This window comes from Nesoenas mayeri (assembly GCF_963082525.1).
Source record: "Nesoenas mayeri genome assembly, chromosome: 2".
Classification (NCBI taxonomy): Eukaryota; Metazoa; Chordata; class Aves; order Columbiformes; family Columbidae; genus Nesoenas; species Nesoenas mayeri.
In genome coordinates this window covers 20,865,786-20,887,233 of record NC_137543.1, presented here as the reverse complement: position 1 = coordinate 20,887,233, position 21,448 = coordinate 20,865,786, and the positions used below count along the sequence as shown (strand labels likewise).

The window sequence follows — 21,448 nt, the reverse complement described above, 5'->3', positions numbered from 1 at the left end:
TAAATACTCATCCACAAGATATTTGAAAACAGGAAATCTCTTGTCTTGGGACCTGCAAGCTCGTCTAAAGTAGTTTGAAGCTAACCTGTTTTATTGTTTCCATTATCATTTCAATTATTTGGAAAATATAGAAAATCAGTTTGATTGAAAGCTGTCTGGAAGTTAACTTTCAAAATGAGCCGTGAGTTGGTAGGTATTTGCGAACAGTTTTTCCCAGATTCACTGGATCGTGTGCTGAATTCGGATTTCATAATCATTACCTTTGGTTTTGCGTATTAAATTTCTGTAGATACTATGGATACAACACTTCTGGAAAGCAGTAGTCTGTAGTAACCCACTTGTCAAAATGAATTTTAGTTGGAACTTTAGACGTGGTTCAAAACTGTTTACAATATCAAGCCATTAGTTGCAAATGACACTTTGTTTTCCTGAAATGGTATTTGAGTTAGACACTAAACATTTTAACATTAGAAAAAAATGACTTCTGGAGTGACTAGAAATTCTGTTTGTAAAAACATGAGGAGCAAAACAGTGATATCTCCTGGTCCAGGTTAACAACTGAAGAAGGATTTTCAAGATTGGAGTACTAGACTTAAGTGCTCGAGTTCTTTATTGGATCTGGACTGTAGTTTCTATATTAAACCAGGGATTTCAGTTTCAGTATTAAGTTTTTGTATTCTTAATAGTGTTTTTTCTATATGTTTGCTTCCATTCTCTGCACCTTGGTGCTCAGATGCTGGTGTTGTTGTGTCGTACCAAGTGATATGAGCATGACGATGTACAACAAGCTGGATGACACCGCATCAGCAGAGAGAGGGGAAGCCTGGGAGTTGCAGGCTTCTTGAATGAAACACGGCACACAGTGTGTAGAGATGCATCACACTAACAGTCCCCAAATGAGAATATTTTTCTGATATGTTTGAAAGGTGATCTCTTTATGTTAGTATATTGGACATGCAAGCTAGATCATTGTTTGGTTTTTACGTTATGCGTTGTCTTTTAAGAAATGGGATATGTCACTGTGCATGTGTTGCTGTATATTACCAAGCACGTTTAGTAGACTTTGCTCTTGTACTGAAGGGTGACAATCTCTTGAATTTCAGCAGTCATGTGTAATAGTTAAAAATGTTTCTGTTAAATTAATTTTTGTGATTGAAGAAACAGCCTCTGGTGCCCATTAACACAAGACAATGCCCTTTGTAGACACTGGTAACTTCCATTCTCGGTTTTGCAATTAGCTTGTGCAAATATTGTGCACTGACTCAACTTCATGCATGGAGTATTTCTTGCTCTGCTCTATTTATTTTCTCTACTTAATCTATTTCAAATGTATTCATAACTTTTAAGTCAAAATTCTGTTGTTTTCACTACTTGAAACTGTCCTGTAGTTGAAATAATGAATGTGGAATTGTAATTGATGGTTATTTCATGTTATCTAGTAGAGAGAACTGGGGCAGTCCCTCTGCTAGGAGTTGAAGCAGAACCATCCAACTAAAAAGCTTATGCTTTTGGAACTCTTAATGGCTTTCAGGGTACCTTGGAAAATCCTGAGGAAAATTTTGTGGATGGAAAAATGCTGTGATCTTCTCCCCCCCGCCCCCTTCCCCTAAGCTGCTGAAAGGAAACAAAGGATGACTTCTGAAATTAGACTTCCTTTCTTATGGAAACATTGTCAGCCAAGTAAGAAGCTGTGCCAGTCCATGTTGTACTGGCTGCCACAGGAGCTGCCTTTGTACTGTTCAGTGCTTTTCTTGTAGTGGGAAAGAGGGAAGGGGTCAAACCTCAGTTAACTGTAATCCCATGTTAGCTTCACCTGCAACAATTTTTACAATGATCCAATTATTCTAGAAGACTAAGTAGTATACCTTATATCATCAAAATAAGAAACTGCCTTTCACCTAGTGGAATTTCTTGCAAAGATGACAATTCAGGTGGCCTGAGCATCTAAATTAGGTGTCTTCCTAATGTTGAAGTTCTTGGCAACTTATATCCTAAAACTAAAATATAAGGAGTAAACATAAAGGATGTACAACTCTTACCAGAGCTTGTAAAATGCTGTTCTAAATTTAAAAATATGAGACAATACCAGAGTTTATAACTCTAGAGTTATTTTCTGTCATACTGTACTAATGTGTATTGAAACTACTATTTTAAACACTACTTAAGGCAACTTTCAGAGGTTTTTTTGACTCCTTGGTGATGGGATTTTATTGCAATCTGTGAAGCATTCCTCTTAGATGTAGTTAAACAGCAATCTCATCTCTTTAAAAATACATCCTAACAAGTAAATAGGCTACTGAAGATGAAACTAATGTCATTGCTTATTGATTTGTTTGTTCCCGGGCAAACCAGTACGACAGCATTAAAAGCTTCCTTCTCGTCAGTCAAAAATGCAAATGACTTAAGAATTGCACTGAGGCACTCCAAGTTATACAGTCTGGTTCCTGTGATTTATGTGTTTTTCTCAGTTTTTCAGGGCTGCTTCTGGAATTAGAGTTATTAAATTCTGGGAACAATAATTTTATACATATGCTTCATACATTCTTCTCAGGAGGTGCTTGGGGATGCTTATTTTCAGTGGACAACTTTTGTGGTTTTTTTTTAATCACAAAACCTGGTCATTAACACAGCTGCTTCATATGGAATCAACAGCGAGATCTAAATAAACTGAGTGAGAAGGAAGGAGCAGGGGAAATAAATTGCTTTTTACTAATTTAATATTGATCAAGCAACATATTAAATCTAGGGATTGTGGAATTCAACATTACAACTTTTCTGTTGCTGTGGAATCAGGACATTGTGTTAGCTACCAGGTGAAACAGAATAATGCCATTTAATCAAACTGCAAACATGTTCTTTCACACCCAGCATCCAGTCTTTGCTACACCAGTTGACAGAGAACTATCGAACTTGCTGTCCTGTTTCCAGGTTGAGATTTTGTCAGCTGAGAACTTAAATCTGGTATGGCAAATTGATTTGGAGTCAAAATAAGACATTAATAAGTTGTACCTATATTTGTTGTCATAATTCTTTTTTTCTGCTTTTTAATATTTTATTTTTTATTTTTAATATTTTTTAAGAAGATCAGTTCATTAGGGAAAAAAAAAAAATCGTGGATAACAGTTGTTGAGAGGACTATGTGCTTCTGCCTTGAACATTGATTGTGTGGAGATGTTTAGCCTAGTTACAAACTAACAATGATGATAACAAGATGACAATTCAGTGTAATTAGATATGTTTTGTTTTGCTCTGTTGTCTAGGTAGCAAATAGGTGGATGCTGTCAAGTGCGTGGTGCTGTTCTGCACGGATGCCGTGTCTGAGCCGGTGACTCCTCTCTAGAATCTTTTTAATTAAGAACTTTTATGGCAAGGCATATATTAATTAGCAACAAGATATGAGGTTCTTATTTAAATTAACAAATTGCTACTATAACCCACGAATGCACAAAAGAGTAAAAGAGCAGTTTATTTTTTTGTCTTTAATTAGGGGATGCTCCTGGGGTCAAGCTTCTTGTGTGGGCTGCTTTCTCTGCTTGACAGAAATGGACCTTACACCAGTTTTGAAAAAACACTGTTTGGGGTGGGGAGGAGGTTTGCCACTTTTAGGACCACACTGTTTGGTGATGGTGTGTAGGCTCTCCTAACAAAGAAGTTTATTTCTCTCTTTAAAATCCTTATGAGGAGCTGTGGGAGGAGCCAGTTTATATAGAGAGAAGGTAGAAACATCCAAGTTGTAAATGTGTCATGACTCAGGTTCTTTTCTTCCTCTCCCAGTTGGAGACAGTGTGGTGGCTTGTGTTAGGAAGGAATTTGTTTTTTTTTCTGTGGGGGGAAAATGGAGTAAAGAAGAAAAGGCTGCTACAGTAGGCTGTGGGGGAGTTACTTGTGTGGCTATGTTTTGCTTTTTGGCTTAGAAGTTGCATGTCCAGAGATGGTTTGAAATAGTTCTAGGAAACAATTCTTTTGCAAATATAATAGGCCCAGGCAGGATCTCTTGGCAAAGCATATTTTAATAACGATTTTGCAAGACCAGGTGTTCTACCTAAAGGCAGGCACGCCTAATAGGGCAAGAAGCCCCTGCTTATATCTCCCCAAAATCCCAGCTGCAATTTCCCTCCCCTGTTCCCTATTGGTTGGGTACTGCAGGGTTTACAGACTATCCCGACACACACAATGCTCTTCCCCTTATCAGTGTATTTAAAACATGGATTCCTGGTACTTTGGCTACACTTGCTCCTAAATTAACTTATCTATACAGGTGTCAGTGCATATTCTGGGAAGAGACTGTGTATTACGTTAAGAATTCATAGTCCGATGCCTCTGAGTCCTTCCCCTCTAAATGAGTTTTTAAATACAGGTATCAGTATGTATACAGGTGTCAGTCTGTATTCCGGGAAGAAACTGTGTATTACGTTAAGAATTCATAGTCTGTCTCTCAGTCCTTCCCCCTGCTGGGATCAGGCGCCAGGTCCTCAGCTATGTAAAAACAGCAGTTCTTCATTAAATATTCCTTACATAGGTTTTTTGCATACTCTCTGTTCCTTTTAAAATGTGCCAGACTTGGGGAGGTGGGTGGAGGGAAGGTTATAGCTTGGTTTTTGGTGTGTTTATAGGTTTTGTGTGTATGGTTGTGGTGGTGTTTTGGATGGGTTTTTTGTGGTTTGTTTTATTTGGGTTTTTTGTTGTTATATTGGTTGTAATTGTCTCATTTTAAACGGTTTTAAGGCTGTCTATTTTTTTGGTCTTGTTTTATTTCAGTATTAGCTTGCTTATTTAAAAAAAAAAAAAAAATCAAATAAATGGGCATACAGTTTGAATCTTACACCATTTGACTATCTAGTGTACTGTTGCATATTTGAGTTTCCTAAATCCCAGCTTTCAATGTACTAATGATAAAAATGTTCTAACTTGGCACCTAGGTAGTTTTTGTACTATAAGTTGGAACAAATGGATTTTTGTAGTTACCAGCTCTAGAGAAAGCTTTTACTGAAAAGAAAAACATTTTATCTATCTGAATTACTTTGAGTTAGATATTAATGCAAGGTAAGGTGTTCCAGTGCACAGTCTGCAGCAGAATTAAATACAAGTTCTGGGGCTGGTTTGCTTGGCTTTTAGGTCACACTGCAGCATGTTGGAATGTTGTTGTGCTGCTGCCCGGCCCCACTTAGCACTTGGACCCAGGGCTCCAGCACTGGGGGTTTTTGGAGGAAGGGCAGTGCTGGGGGAGCCTGCAAGTGCTACTACAGGGAAATTCTCAAAGGGTTACTGTGCCTGTTATTGTTGTACACGGCTGTTAAAATAAACATCCTTCCTTAAGAGAAAATAAAAAAGTAATCATGATTCCAAAAATACTTCATTGCTGGGACTAGTATTTAACCCATACAGCAACTTTAGCTTGTAGACAAAAGGATTAATTTTCTTCTTTGAGCAAACAAAACTGAAAATGCTACAATGTTAACAGTTACTGAATGCTTTAAAACATCTTTAAAAAACAAAATACACACACACGCACACACAAAAACACCCCCCAGCCAAACAAGCAACACACAACCTTCTAAACTTTACTGACCACTGTTTTTTTTTTAACCACTTCTGGACTGTAAAAGTAATTGACAGGGTTTGTATACACATTTGCCATCATAAGACAAACTGTTTCAATATTGAGTATGTATTTGTTACTGTTAGAAATTGTTTATAAACAATTCTAGTGTAAAAGAATATAAAGAATATTGCAAACCTTCCTTGGTCTTGTGGGTTTTGGTTTTGGGTTTTGTGGGGTTTTTTTGTCTGTTTTTTGTTTTTTTTTTTTAATTTGTTGTGTAAGAAAAATTAAGTTCTGTGTCTTTAAATATTTTAGCCTTTCCAACTATCTAGTGCTCTGCAACCGCACTTGAATACAGGAAACGTTTCTCCTCCTGTACCGTCATCATTTGCGATACATCCCCCTCCTGTACACGCGTTCATTTGTTCCCGGCTGTGTCAGTCAAATGTCTGCATCCAGCAAACTATCCTGTCACTGTCGTGGGGCTCTGCCTGTGCCTGGAACTGACAGCAGGTACAGAGAATGCTTTCAGACAGCCTTGAGTGATATTTTTTGTTCTCTTTTTTCAGTCTCATTTTATTTTTAGAAGGGAAATGTCTCGTCTCTATGGGAAGAAGGGAAGAAAGCACCAGCCAGTTAATCATAAATATGCTCTGGTAATTGTCAGTGTAGCATATTCATTTCTGTTATTGCATTCGTGTGATGTTACGGTGCAGAGGCAGTTTCTGGAAGTTTACATTTTGGATGTGTAAACAGGATGCTAAATTGCAAATTTTCATTACTTCTGGGTGCATAACCTAATGGCTGAAATGCCAGTGGCGTTAGATAACAAACTACTTTGAGCATTAGGAGGTTCAGCAGTTTTAGGGTGGGTGTTATTTTTTTGCTTTGGAACAATGCATTTTTTCAACAAAACGTGATTTATAGCTAAATGCCATATACAGTAGTTTGCATTGGCATTTAATTAGAAAAATGTAAATCTCCTGAGCTACCATTATGCCTTCTCAGAAGTCTTTCAACTATAGGAAGGTCTGATATTACTTCTAAATTGTTGGACATGAGCATGCTGTACTCCCACTCTCACATTTATAATGAAGAGGGGACAAATACCACTGTTTTTACAGTTTATTATGTATATATGAAGGTAACTGTAGTGGGTCTTTTTTCAGTATTTTCCCAAAAAATACCTAAATTTGTAGTAGTATGTAAGGAAATGGTTCTCAGTGAGACTTGCAGAACGGTAACATCTTGTGGACAGGGAGGAAGTGATCTTGACAATGTTGGTTGTTGTGCTTTTACCAGCTGGTAGATTTGGAAGATGTTTTTCATTCAGACTCTGCCTGTGACAGGCTTTTTACTGCCTTTTTAAGAGTTACAGGTCTCTGGGTTTTGGTGCATATTCTTTTGGAGGTGCTATTGACTCCGGTTTTTATTCTGATCTTTATTTGTAGCCAGGTTACTTGCAGGATATCGAAGTGTTATATGGCAACAACTGTTTTTGTAAATGTGTGTTTATAACTAAAAATGTTTTTGAAATAATAGGCTCTTAATTTTTCTCTCTGACAATGAATTGTAGAATGGAGATGTAATTCCTAAATTAACTCAACTGTAATTTGAGTAATTACCCTGTAGCAGTGTAAAAGGTATCTGAGGTTTACCAAGAATTGTTATTTAAATATATATGTGTGTGTGTGTGTGTAGATGTATATTGCCCAGTTAATTTAAAATTTAAAAAGTACTCTTATCTCTTGTTATAACTATTTCCCTTAGGACCAACACTTTATTTTAGCCAGTCCAACTATGCTGCTGAAAGCAGTAGTCATCAACTCATAAGGAGAATTTCAACTGAAGAAAATTGTATGAGAACTTTCTTTTATGTGAGACAAGTAGAGAACAGGGCTTTTTTAATGAATAAAACAAATCAGGAAAAGGGGTGTGTAAGTATCTACAGATGGGAATATTTTTAACTTTTGTCTATGTTGACAAGACATGTTCTGTTCTTGAAGGTTTTTTTCCTCCATTGAATGACCATAAAGTTGATGTGCAAGTGTAACCGTACAGAAAAGAGCAAAGTGCTGTTGGAACCATTACTTTTTTGTTGTGCAAGACAAAGTGGAAATTATATTAAGGAGACTGGCAGCATATAGGAAGTACAGGTCTTTGACTAAATGTTTCATTAATGGTGTTCTGAAATTTGCATGAAAACCCAGCTGACATGAAATTAACATAGTTGCTGGATGATATAATAAAACAAGAATGCTTGCTTGAAGCAACTAAGTCACCCTGGATGATTTTACTTGAAAGCCCTTTGTTATTTTCACAGTGATAAGAGTAAATTTGGGCTGAGCATTATAGTGGTTTGATACTTCGTCAGGGTAACAGATCAAAACTTTGGTGACTTACCAAAGCATTATGCTCCTCTTCAAAAAGCCAGTTGTGTTGGCTTCCCACTCTTTTACTAAATCTGTTTAGTATTTACTCTGTCTCTTTATTGTACTGCAACAAAAGAGATGCCAATAAGTTTCTGGAATGTCAAAAATTTAGGCAACTATTCTTTCTGTCAAAGCACTTTAGACAAAAGACATCAGACAATGGGAGAACAAAAAGTGGATTGCCTTCTTTAGGAATGCTTGTCCTACCCCAGATGCCTATCAAGGCTCAGCAAAGCCGCATAGCCAAAGGGGACAAAACCAATGGAAAGTTATCTTTGGCTTTTATGTGCTTAAGATAGTAGGCAAAGGGAATTAAATTGATGTTGATTTTAATAGCTTGAATGATTTGAGACTTGCACAATTTTTGAGGTTCTTGATTTACTGGTTAACTGTAGTTAGTAAGCTCATGGCTGTAGTTATTTGGCTGTTACGGAGATACAATAGGGCCTTATGTGTGAAAAATGAGAGTTTAGTACTTCATCCCTGTCAGAACTGCAAGGTTGCATCACTCCAATAATACAACTACAAAAATTTTTTAAAGTCACTTTTACATACCAAGTTTTGTTTTGAAGTAATAAGGAGTGAACTGATGATCCGAGTTTAAATAAAAATAAAAAAGCAGAGTGTAAACCAGTACTTTCTTACAGTGATCACTAAGCCTAGAACCTTTCCTTGTTGAAAAGATGTTTGCCTTACCCACTGTCCTAGATAATTAGGGGGTTTATGCATCATACCTTGACCATATTCAACTATTAGGTGTTACATTGTCTACATTTTTAATTATTGTGAAATATTGGGCCTCACTACAAAGGCAAAGTACAGTAACAGATGAACATTTGAAAAGGCTGATTGTAAGTTGAAAGAAAACAATTGAGTAGTAGAGGCTTATACTTTCTCTTTGTTTTTAATGGTCTGTGCAATCTGAAGTTTACCCTTAGTTGATCCTATTTCTGATGAAAAAGAGACAAGTATTTCCATATTGAGCTTTCATTCAGTTACCTACTTCTAAGCATGTGTAGGGCTTTGTCATAGCAGAGAGGATCTCTGCCTGGCGGTGTCAGGATGGAGCTGTGACCTGTTCAGCCTGCCTCCTCCTGGGGTGGCAGCTTGAGCTCAGGCACCAGGTGCTGTGGTTTCGGCAGCTGAACCTCAAGTTTCTCTGCTTGATAGTGCTGTAACTTCCTGAAGTTATTTTGTATGGTAAATCAGCTGGGCCTAGACAGCTGGGTTTTACTGGTAATGATGCTACAGGTCTTTTATTCTTGTGGTGAGTCAAGTTGCCTGACCTGCCTCTTTAAAAAAGTAATTTTCGTAACTCCGATTCTTACGTTTTTTGCACAAGCATCCTAAACTAGGTTTCATGTTCACCCATGTTAAATTTAGCTCTTGCTGGCATTATAATGTGTCTCAAATTAGTGATTTCTCATCTTGAAAAAAACAGCTTGTTATAAGGGGTTCCAGACTTGGTGTAACACTGTGTGTTGCAGGCTTTGATTGCTTTTTTTTCTCAAGTTCATTTATTAATTCTGGTTATTGCAGATCCTGTAAATTATCTGCACTATATGTTAATTGTGGCTTGGTACAGTTGCTGTGGGTTTAGAGCACTTTGAGGCAGATACTTACAGTTCTTCCTGCAAAGCTGCCAGGGCAGCACTGATCACCTGGAGAATGCTGCTGTTGTGTAATGTGCCCAGCTCTTCTGCCCCTGCTCTGGGAGACACCTTGGTGTGCAGAACAGTTCAGCCAGTTTTAAAGGTATCAAAAGAGACAAAAACTGCAGTGCCAGCCAGTGTAGGGGCTGCTGTGATTCTCCAGTCTCTCTCCTCTGCTCTTAGACCTTCCCTTCCTTGTCACCAGTAGAGTGACAAGGGCCTGAATTGGCTGAAATGCACATGAGACAGAAAATGGTTATCTTTGCAGCTACACTCATTAAAAATGAATCAAATTAAATTGGTCTTAGGGTGGGGTTTTTTTCAGAATTATACTATATAACTGTTCATCTGATGTCATACACCCCATGAAGTAATGCATTATTGCAATGTAATCAAAATGTCCCAAATGCTGGTATTTGTGATGAAGACGACTGCTTCTTCAGTACTGCTTCCTCTCAAGCAGTACCTAATGTTTTGGGAGGGAACTAAATTTGTCTGGAAAGTAAAGTTAGTGTTTTCTCTTAAATTATTCATAAAAGCATTTAATACACAAATGCACATTTTATTTTCATTGGAAGATATTTACAGCCTTTAGAAAGGGTTTTGTCCGTTCTTCACCCTCCTCATCTACTCATGAATTCAAGTTGGACTGATATTTTGGAATAGCTTTGCAAATAGCCTGATAAATTTACATTGTTATTTGTTTTTCTATTATATATCCTGTAACTTTAGAGGTGAAGCTTGCAGTTCACCTGATTTTACACAGATGTATTAAGATTGAAAGTAAAATTATTCAGCTTCCATTCCCTTTCTTAATATTCATTGTTGTTGTTATTTGGTTGGTTGTGTTTTGTTTTTTTTTTATTTCATATTCACAGTTAATCATGAGAGTGTAGATACCATATGTTGAAGAGAACCACTTATACCAGTATGCTTTCTCCATTCTTATCTTTCAGCAGCACTGTTCAGCTCTGATAAGACACTCCCTTTCTCTGAGGAGAGAGTTTCAGCTGCTTGTTAACTCTGAAAACTTAGGTGTTGGCTTGAGGGCAACAATTACACCAGCCTGTTATCAATCATGCACTGGGGGGGTGTGCTGGTCACTCTTGTCTTCCTTAAGCTGGCAGGAGAATTGCCTCATTGCGGCAAGCAGTTCTGGTGTTTACAGCTGCATACAGCAGATTGATGTGACTGTGGCTGACAGGGCTGATGTGTCACCACCTGCAAACTGCCCTTCATGGACATTTAAACAATTGTAACTGTGTTTTCATGTGTATTTTTGAAGGTCAAATAAGTTCCATATTAGGAATTTCAGTTTCTGTGTTGGGCAATGCATGTGCCAGCATAGAGTTGTGTACTCTGACATAATTTCAGAAAAACAAGGTTTAGAAACATGAGTTTCTCCAAAAGGAGAATTCTAAACCTCTTGATTGGTTGAATCATCAGCATGCAAACCCACAATTTGACTTACTGCATTAAATATCAAAGCCCTTGTGTGTTCTGCTAAGTGGATAGTTCATATATATGTGGTGCGGAGGGTCAAACTGAAAGGCAGTAAATGCTATAAGAGCTATATGACTCATCCCATGTTTTCTCATCAATGTTACTATTATGAATAGAGCAGCTAGTATTAGATCTCCAAGATTATATCCCATGTCATTTCAAACTTGATTAGCCCTTGGATTTGTCCTGTGGTGTAGACTGTTCGAAGTCCCTAAGCAGAAGAATTTTTGCCCTGAAGCACACTAAGCCCCTGGCTATACACATTATTTGTTTCAGTCTATTTTAACCAGCTCCCAGGTTAACCATAAGCGGTTTAGCTGCTGTTCTGTCTTCCTGCATTCTTTTTGAAGCAGAAAATAACTACAGAGAGAACAGAGGGTCCTTCAGGAACACTTTCTGTTCCTGAAAAAGTAGCTTTGGGTATCAAGGGAACAGGATGCTGATATGGCATAGTGAAGAGAGTGGAGCAAATAAAGCACTTAACAAGCCAATATAGGTAGGCCTGCACTTGAATCCTGGGCAGAATACTTAGATTGCTACGATTTCGGGTGATTTGGTGATTTCAGTATTGGACTGTATTGGGATTTGGAAAGCCTTGTGCTGTACCTGAAGGATTTAAATGCAAACAACTTGTCTAGGCTGGATTAGGACCTTGCTCAGTCAAACTTGGAAAGTCTCTAAAGGTGGAGATTCTGCAACCTCCTTGGGAAGCCTGTTCCAGTCCTTAACCATCAGTAACATCCACCCTTTGAGCCCAGTGGTCCAGCCACTTCTTGTTCTTCACACATTTGATATATAACTGATTTGATTGCAAGGCTACTGTAGGATAGAATCAAAAGCCTTGGTGAAATACAGATAAGTGACATCCACTGCCACCTGCCCCAAAATGAAATAATTTTATTACAAAGAAACATTCTGTACTGAAAACCACACTCCAGTATGATGAATATCAGGAATAAAAGACCTTGGTTTCCAGTTATTTCTAATACCATGTGAAAAGCTAATGAAGTTCTGTATTTAAGAATGAAAGTTCCAAGTGGAGTGAGGTAGAAGGTAGCTCCTGGAATGATCAGAACAGACAGCTGATGGCAGGGTGAGAAGGGAAGGCACTGGTTTACTTAGCTTGGTGAAATACAATAGAGGATTAATATGACTACGAGGAAGGAAACTGAGGAAATGTACATGGGAGATGAAATGGCATAAGCACTCTGTGGATTAAACCAGGTTGTAAAACAGAATAAACTTCTAACTAATGATACTACTAACATTTCAAAGCGGCACTCTCAAGCCTTGCAGGGACAAAATACTAGCTGTTTTCAAGGTACATCTCAATCAATTCCTGAATAAATTTGTACAAGATGCCAGTAGGCATAGAGATACATGACTTCAGGATTCTGTAGCTCATTTAATCACAAAATACATAAATCTTGTCCACTGTGAAGCAAAAATAAAGCATGCTGACCCAAAACAGAAGCATTTTATAGAAGGTCAGGTGTAGCTGAAGTGTGGAGGTATTGTAATGTACTTATTTAAAGCTTAGTTTGGTGATGAGCGCCTAACCTTGAGACAGTTTGTCTTGCGGATTACTCACAGAATTTAGTATGGACTGTATCCTTAAAATAAACATGGGGTTTGAGAGGGTGAATTTCTTGCCCTTAATTTTCCTGTTTGACATTCTATGACATGCCATTTATGATGTTTGTCATTGCATAACAATGGTCTGCAACTGTGCAGGCTTTTGTTTGCAAAACAGATGTAAAGATGCAATGTGGTGGTGTGCAACAGGTTCAGGCTGCCAAGGAGCTTTTGTTGCATACATACTTGGACAATTCTTTCGGGTAAGAAATTTATCAAAATAACCTGTGCACACTGTTCTGAGGATGTTGGCAGCTCCATGGCATATGGAAAGGTATGTCAGATCTTGGTCCCTGAGCAAAAGTGTCAATAAGCAGATCCAAAGTGCAGGATATTGATAGAGTATGTGTTTGACAGGTTGAAGGCAAGATAGCATTGCTTATAAAATTGTCAACATTCCAGTGTGTAAAATAGCAACTGTTATTGGTGTCAGGGATGATGAGGTTTTTGTTTTGTTTTTTTCAAGAGTCTTCTTAAGCAACCACATGTTTATGGCATACTTTAAGCTAAGTACTGTCTCTCATGTGATAGGAGCTGAGTTTAAAGAAGCAACAAGGCCAAAGGGTCTATGGATTGTTGCTTTTCAGGATTATTCATAAGGTGCTGAGGCGAGCAATGTAATTTGCAGTGAGCTGGTTTTGAAAATAAAAGGCTAAAACTACACTATCATGTGCTTGGGTGGAATACTGTTAGAGCTTTGCATATAACTACTGGACACTGAGAATGCACAAACCAAATAATTTCCAACAACTTTCTTGATTTTTTTTTTTTAATTTTTTTTTTTTTTTTTTTAAGGCAACAGTAGAAAATGGTGGAAATAAATTGAGGGGGTAGTAATTACTGATTATGGAGTAACAAAACTGGCTGTCACAAATATTCCTTTTTCCTTGCTTTGCAGTTGCATGAGGTAGAGTGAACCATCGCTGCTGGAGAGCCAGTCATGCGGTGACTGGGCTCTGTACTCAGGACAGTGGCGAGTATCTGGCCAAACTCCTTGTAGTAGGGGCAGGTAGATGGGGAGCTGCTGGACTTGTGGTTATCTTCTTTCCACTGTGGTAGGCCCTAGAAGTTTTTAATACACTCTTATTACATGGGACATCCATTTAATCTTTCCACCAGCTGTTTAAAGATGCTTTCATAAAAATGATGATTTTGAGTTCTCAAAATCACATTATTTGCTGTAGTTACATCAAAGTGACTGTTGTAGTCCTCCTGTAGCCAGCTTGTCGCACCAGAGCAGCATGTTCTAGAGCTTTTTGACCAAAGGCTTTGTGGCTGTACACCTCCTGCCATAGTGGAGGTGCAATTTAGAGCGAATGTGTTGACAGATAAGCAGCTTCTGAAGCTTCGGAGGTGAATGAGGAGTCCAGATTATAAAGATGTTCTGGGGTGGTATCGGGGAATTATTAAACTTTAGTCCTGTTGCTTTGTGTTTAGTGTATCTTCACTGACAAATAGACGAGTCAGAACCTACTGAGAAGCCTGAGGTTTGCTTCTAGTCTTTATCCAGGAAAGCAAACCAGTTTCACAAGATTCATTAAGCTGTGTGTAAAGAGTGTTTGAGAGGACTTTGGGCTGAAGAGTTTGGATTAAGGCATGCAACTCGGATTGACTTCTAATTTAGCGTCCTGATACTGGTAACTTTATACGCTCATATATCAGTTCTATTAATATATTCATCCTAGAGCAGTGAGATATGTCTGACTGCTAGTGCCATTAGTGTTTAATTTGTAATTTTGATGTGTCTGCTTGTGTCTAAAACCACCTATATGCGCATTGTCCTCGCAGAAACAGACATCTTTTTAGCATTTCTTGTTTGTTTGTTGTCACTGCACATTTTCCCTTCATTATTCTCCTCCACTTTTTTTCTTTCTTACCTTTTTACTTTTCTTCAACTGTCAGTGGAATTATTGTCTTCCTGTCTCCATATTCAGGTAGTGTCAGTGGCTGAGTATCACCGCAGGATCGATGCTCTAAATAGTGAAGAACTGCGCACACTCTGCAGACGTCTCCAGGTGCCCTCTTCAGTAGTTTAAACCCCATCTCCAGATAGTAAAACATCTTTCTTTGTAGTGTCTTTGATCAGGGCAAGTCCCGCACTCAGTGGGTTTGTCTTGTCTACAGCACTACAAGGATCCAGCAGAAAATTCCTGTGTTTTGGATGTATTTAATTGTGCAGTGCTGTGGTGGCATCATTACTTCCACCGTTTTCAAACAGGAATTTTCTGTCAGAATTGGAAAATTTGTTGTCAGTACTGCTTGACTCAGAGTGATGTGTTTTAACTTCCACGTTAGACTGGTGTGTTGTGCTAGATAGAAGCTTTCCTAAAAAGAATGCAAAACAGGTGAAGGATCCAAAACCTCGTTGTATGGGTGTTTAATTTTATATAGGACTCTTTCATCAAGAATATCACAGTACTTGGCAAGTATGATGCTTCACAACTTCTGTGGAATAGGTAAGTATTTTTCTCATTACACAAGCAGGTAACTGAGGCAGTTTAACATGGCAAAAGTCATACACATGGTAATGTTCCAAAACTGGTACTTTGCAAACAGAACTTCGTTTGGATTTTTGAAGGTTTACTTATATGGACTTAAACTGATATTTGCATTCTCTTTAGGTGTTTCTTAGTTCTCTGACAACTATGAAATAATTAGTTTCTGTGAACTATCATATATAACTCACCGATGGAAGGTATAGCTCAGAACTCCTTCGAAGCATTGTTTTGTTTTCCTGTAGTACTTGGCTCATGAAACTGTAAAATTTTAGTTCATTTTGTTTTGTTTTTTTTCCTGTTATGTTGATCTTGGCTTTTTTCACTTATTATGTAATTACACAGAAGAAAACATTTTCTTACCTCTTTTATTTCTGTTTATTTAATAATCAGTAATTGCTTTACAATGTTTTCCAAGTAGTATGGCTACATAAATCAATAATGAGCATGAACTCAAAAGCTGCACTTGAAAAATCAGAAATTTTGGAAAAAAAAAAAATTATTCCCACTTGAGAACAAAACAACTCTGTTTCTGGAAAGTGGAGAATACTTGTATTATCCTAGAAGTGCAGGAGCTCATTCCAAATACCTTTTACTTGGACTGGCCAAACTCAAAGTTTCGGCTGACTTGAAATACCTGATGCGATGGGCTGGAGCCTATAAACTCCCTTGAGGCATTTGAGAGTTCATGGTGTAGTTACTAACCACATGGCATTTACTAACTTCAGAAGCCCCTGGAATCTGACTACAGGTCAGTCTGCTCTGTTAAAATTTAGCGGGAAATGAATTTGCAAGTTCTGAAACTACACTGTGTTGTGTCACAGAGGTTTTGAACAGAAGCATGTCTTTGTCCACATCTACAAAGCAGTCTTCTTCCTAGAAGAAAGTTGTTATACTGTAATAATAAGTAAAGGTAAAAAAATCCAACCAAGAGGAGAAAAAAGAAAAAAAAAATACACACCACAATCCCCCACACCACTTTAATCCAAATTATTCATGTTTTCCATGGTATGCTTGAATCAGAACTAAAGAATAACAAAGGTGTTAAGCTTTCTGCTGTATACTTGAACAATGCTTAACTTCTATGGAGTTGTAGTAGTATATGATGGATGAAAGACATTTAAGGTAGAAGCAAGCTGGACTACAAAATAACATGCTTTATAGGTAGTACTGTATAATGCATCCTGTATATCATCTTTTTCTACATGAAGCTGTACTGGTAAATGCATATACTTTTTTTGTTGTGATATGGAACTTGTGCATGGTTTACATTGGAAATTCTCGTTACTTTCTATTGAAGAGTGGGAAACTTGAGCTTTTTGCTTGCTTGACAATCTCTAAAGGTACCCCTTTTCTTGAGCTAAGAGTTAATATTGTAATTAAGTTACTGTATTAATATACTTTGATACTTTAACTTTATAAGCTTATTTTTAAGTAACAGGAGTGATAGTAACATTTTCGTCGTTCTTGATGTTGAGGAAAGGGATATCGTTTTCTTTGGCTCAGGTGGCTGCATTTGTTGTTTAAATATCTCTATACATATTTCAGAATTTTCTTTTATTTAGCTTTTCTTTGTTAACTAAGAAAGATCTGTTTACAAAAGCTTGGCAAAGTTTTATCATGATGGTATGGTGAAATACCATAGTTGTGTCCTGTATGTTTACAGTATGAGGTATGTGGCAAACACTGGTTATTATTCTGGAGCTGGTGGATAGTTTTGGCAGGTATTTTCTTTAAATTCTCAGGATTTAGGTGTTAAATAATTTGGACAGTCTGACTTTCAGGGATACTTTGTTCAGACTGGAAAATTATTCAGATGCACTGATTCTTGTTAAGAGGTTTTCTTTTCTTTAGCAAGTCTCTCAACTTGTTCATTGTTTTTGCTGCAGTGGCTTAACTTACTGACTGCCTTCACTGTGGCCTGCTCCTCTGTCAGATTTCACCGTCCCCACAGAAAGTTTTAAATATCCCTGCAGACAGACTTATCGAAAGAAACCTGTTTGGGTCTGAACTAGTCTAGTTCTCAACACATGGCACTTTAGCTTGAAAGTGCCAGTGAATGTGGACTGGGCTATGAAGCTGTCGTGAACTGTAGTATCTGATGAGGAGTTTTGTGGCCTTCTGCTGCCTCCACTGGATGATGATCTACAGCAACTCAACAGGGCAGGTGTTTTAAACTACTACAGGATCTTTGTGCACAGCCCATCTCTGCCAGGCCTGAAAGCTCACTGTGCGGCAGAAGTATCACTGCTGCTTTCCCCTCCCCACCCTCTCAATTCTTTCTTCTTTGATTCCCACAAGTACTCCAGCTTATGGAACAGTGTTATTCCTAAGGCTCCATTCAGATGGTTTACTCAAAATACTTGACAGCAGTCTTTCCACTTGTCTACTACATATCTGGAAAATTTCACAAGTGCTCTAAAAGTGTATTGATTTGGAAACTACTCAGAAATGTCCTTGTTGAAGTTTCAATTCCTCTTCTGTCTGGGTTTTTTAATTACACTTAATGTGAATGTTATGTTAGTATTAAAATGCAAGAACTTTGTAAGCTGACCTCTGAAAAGCATTTGAAGTCATTCAGCTGTGTATCAGGACTCATTTGTTGTTTTAGCAAAAAAAATGGTTTTCTTCTGAGTAGGTGTCTGTGTAATTTACTGTTAGTATATAGCTGAGTACCGGCTTGTTATTGGAAGCAGTGGAAATTGTGGTCAGGTCAAATATGACGGATTTCTTAGCTTTTGAAAGAGTTGCATAACTAAATTGATAACCGCGTGACTTTTAACCTGCAAAGTTCATTTCCCTGCTAATAGAATTGTGAATACTAATTTTTTGTTGATCTTTTTGTAGATAACGACAAGAGAGGATATCAATTCAAAACAGGCAACAAATATCAAAACAGACCTGGAGCCTGAAGCATTCCGGCCAAACCTTAGTGATCCCAGTGAATTACTACAGCCAGAACAAATCGAAAAGGTATCGACTTATATGTCAATTTTTAGTATTGTATATTAATGTGTCACATATTCTATGACTGTAGTGTAAAACACACCAATAGGAAGACCTTGTGTGATATTAAATAAAATAGGATCATTTAAGTTGAAAAAGATTCTTCAAGATCCTGAAGTCCAAATGTAAAACTAATACTGCCAAGTCCATCACTAAACCATGTCCCTAAGTGCTACATTTACACTTCTTTTAAACACCTCCAGGGATGGTGACTCCACCACTTCCCTGGGCAGCCTGTTCCAATGCCTTGCAACCCTTTATGTGAAGATTTTTTTCCTAATATCCTGTCTAAACCTCCCCTGGTGCAACTTAAGGCTGCTTCCTCTCATCCTGTCACTTCTTACTTGAGAGAAGAGACTGACTTCCTTTCAGGCAGTTGTAGACAGTGATAAGGTCTCCCCTCAGCCTCCTTTTCTCCAGGCTGAACAGCCCCAGTTTCCTCAACCACTTCTCATCAGACTTGTGCTCCAGGCCCCTCACCAGCCTCATCACCCTTCTCTGAACTCTCTCCAGCACCCCAATGTCTGTCTTGTAGCGAGTGGCCCAAAACTGAACACAGGATTCAAGGTGGGGCCTCACCAGCTGAGTCAGTTGGACTATCACTTTCCTAGTCCTGCTGGCTACACTATTTCTGACACAGGCCAGGATGCTGTTGGCCTTCTTGGCTGCCTGGGCACACTGCTGGTTCATATTCAGTTGTTAAATCGTTCTCCTGTGGGTCACTGGTAGAGGTAGGAAAAGAAACTTGCGTGAGAGACCAGAGATAGAAAAATATACATGTGAAACTTTAGGCCTCATCTGAAGTTTTAAACTAGCTTTTAAGCCCATATATAGTAGTTCAGAAGAACATAATCTGCTTTCCTTTATATGTAATGTATTCTTAAAAATAGTAAAAAAAATATATATTAAATAAGATGGTTGTCATTATCTTGTTAACAGCTCACAAAGTCTCTTCCACCACGGACCATTGGATATCCATGGACTCTTGTCTACAGTACTGCAAAGCATGGCATGAGCTTGAAGACTTTATATCGAACTATGCTGGGATTAGACACACCTGTGCTGTTGGTTATCAAGGACAGTGATGGACAGGTAGGAAAATATTTGTGTGGAGGTAAGGGACCCATCAAGAAAAATGTTTGAGGAGCATAAAGGAATAGCTGATACTTCAGTTCATCGTGGGAGGTAAAATTGTGTGTATCAAGCTGTTTTTCTCTTTGGTAATTATGGAGAGGCTTTTAAAGATGTGTTTCACAGTCAAGCAATCCTCTGACATACTGCATTTCTGGGGAATACTTGAATGGCACAAGGTCACTGTCACGATGCATGAGTCTCATAATACCCAGTTACTGAATTTTATTTTAATATGCTTTTTTAATGTACTTACAACCTGGGAAATATAGATACTAAAACTTGCTGTTGACATGATCTTGAGTTGGAATGTCACTGCCAACTGTGGCCAGTGCTGCTTGGTACATTCTGTGGCTGCAGCTGACATCTCTCTCCCATTCAGGAGCTGTGGGATCTTTGCATAATTTTTGTTCCTTGAGTCTCTGTGCTTGTGCTCTATTCTCCTTTGACTGGGCTATGAATTCCAGAAAGTGGATCACATCTCACCATTTCATTAGCAAACATCCTTTCTTGAGTATTCTAACAGGTGGCCATTACAGGCAGCATGAGACTTTGATTCTTTCTCAAAATTCTCTGTTCTTTTATGAAAGCAAATTACTGCTGTCATGAAGAACTGACAGAGCCACTGCAAAATCTGTGGCATTTACTTCACTTACCTATCTCCCTTTGGTAACCACTTTTTATTTTCAGAAAGCATGGGCTCATATCACATCATGTTATTCAGGTGTTCTGAAAACTGTAAATGAGGGGTATGTTTTCTAATTCAAGTCACAATTGTTTTTTCCCCTCCTGTTTCCTGCATCAAGAATCCCTTAAAAATAAATTCCCTTCTAAATCTGTGCTAGTAGAGCACTCTTTCCCTTAAGTTCTTTAAGAGGGAAATTTTTCCTCATTTACTTTTTAATCTTGAACATAAAATCTATTCAATAGACTTGAGATGTCTCAACAGACCCATCAGCCTCTTAAATATACTTCAATAACTTTCCTTCCCCAATTAACCTTATTAGCTTCTCAAGATTAATTTGTAAGATATCTGCTTCCTAGTATCTGATTATCTTGCCCAGAAAGAAAATATCCCTTTTCTGATAGCCTTGTCTTGCCACCTGCATGTAGCATTGTTCTATTGCTGAAAGGATTCAGGTTACCTTGCATGCATGAATATTTCAACTTGCATGTTCAAAAAGTTTTATGGTTTTGCAATCACAATAGGGTATTCATAAACACATCATGATTTTCTTTGTGAAACAAACCATGACAAATCTCAACATACAGGCTCATGCCCAGGAACTTGTTCCTTGGACTTTTGGGTCAAGCGGCCACTGAACTTACCTTTCACGGTGTATGCCAGATCTTACCTGAGTTCCCCACAAGAGTGAGAGAATCACAGAATCATAGAATGTCATGAGTTGGAAAGGACCCACAAGGATCATTGACTCCAACTCCTGTCTCTGCATAGGACAACTCCAAAATGCACACCATGTGTCTGAGGGCTTTGTCAATTGCTTCTTGAACACTGTCAGGCTTGGGGCTGTGGCACCTTCCTGGGGAGCCTGTTTCAGTGTCCACTACCCTCTGGGGGAAGAAATCCATGTGTATTCAGTGTGGAACATATGCTAGAAAAGGAAAGGCTCAGACAAGTTTTACATGCTCAGTCCTTCCCCAGTGTAGTGGGAGTGGTGTTTTCAGTTGTTCTGTGTCTCAAGCTGTTAATGAGGCATGTCTTTGCATTTAAAAGCAGAAAATTAATTATACCCTATTTTCTGTTCAAAACCTACAGAAATTCAGTGCAGAGTCTTTCTCTTCATGCAAGGATCTACAATAATGAAAAGAAAGAAAATGGTAGCCTACTATGCCCTTATTAGTCAGGGTCATCTATTTTTTAAAGAAGCTATTGATTTTTTGAAAGGTTAATTTATATTTAATATCTTTTAGCTTCCTGGCAGATAGGCCTATAAAACCGCTTTCTGTGACTGAAAAAGGATCTGAGTACTTTTTTTATAGGAGAGTGTATCTGGAAATAGTTCACTAGCAATATGCTAAGATAAATACTAT

General features: G+C 38.1%; 1 protein-coding gene across 4 annotated transcripts in view; it reads left to right on the top strand.

Moving 5' to 3' along the window:
* OXR1 (oxidation resistance 1) overlaps positions 1 to 21,448 on the top strand; it is a gene marked incomplete at its 5' end in the record, with an annotated part of 78,672 nt that overhangs the window by 49,380 nt on the left and 7,844 nt on the right. For 2 of the 4 annotated variants that reach the window (XM_080340359.1, XM_080340357.1), the window contains 3 exons: positions 14,699 to 14,779; positions 18,107 to 18,232; positions 19,205 to 19,357. In XM_080340359.1, the coding sequence (XP_080196485.1) occupies positions 14,699 to 14,779; positions 18,107 to 18,232; positions 19,205 to 19,357 (360 nt within the window). Of the gene's footprint in view, positions 1 to 6,135; positions 6,199 to 14,698; positions 14,780 to 18,106; positions 18,233 to 19,204; positions 19,358 to 21,448 lie in introns of those variants that run through there. The other 2 variants (XM_080340360.1, XM_080340358.1) reach the window with 2 other exon arrangements.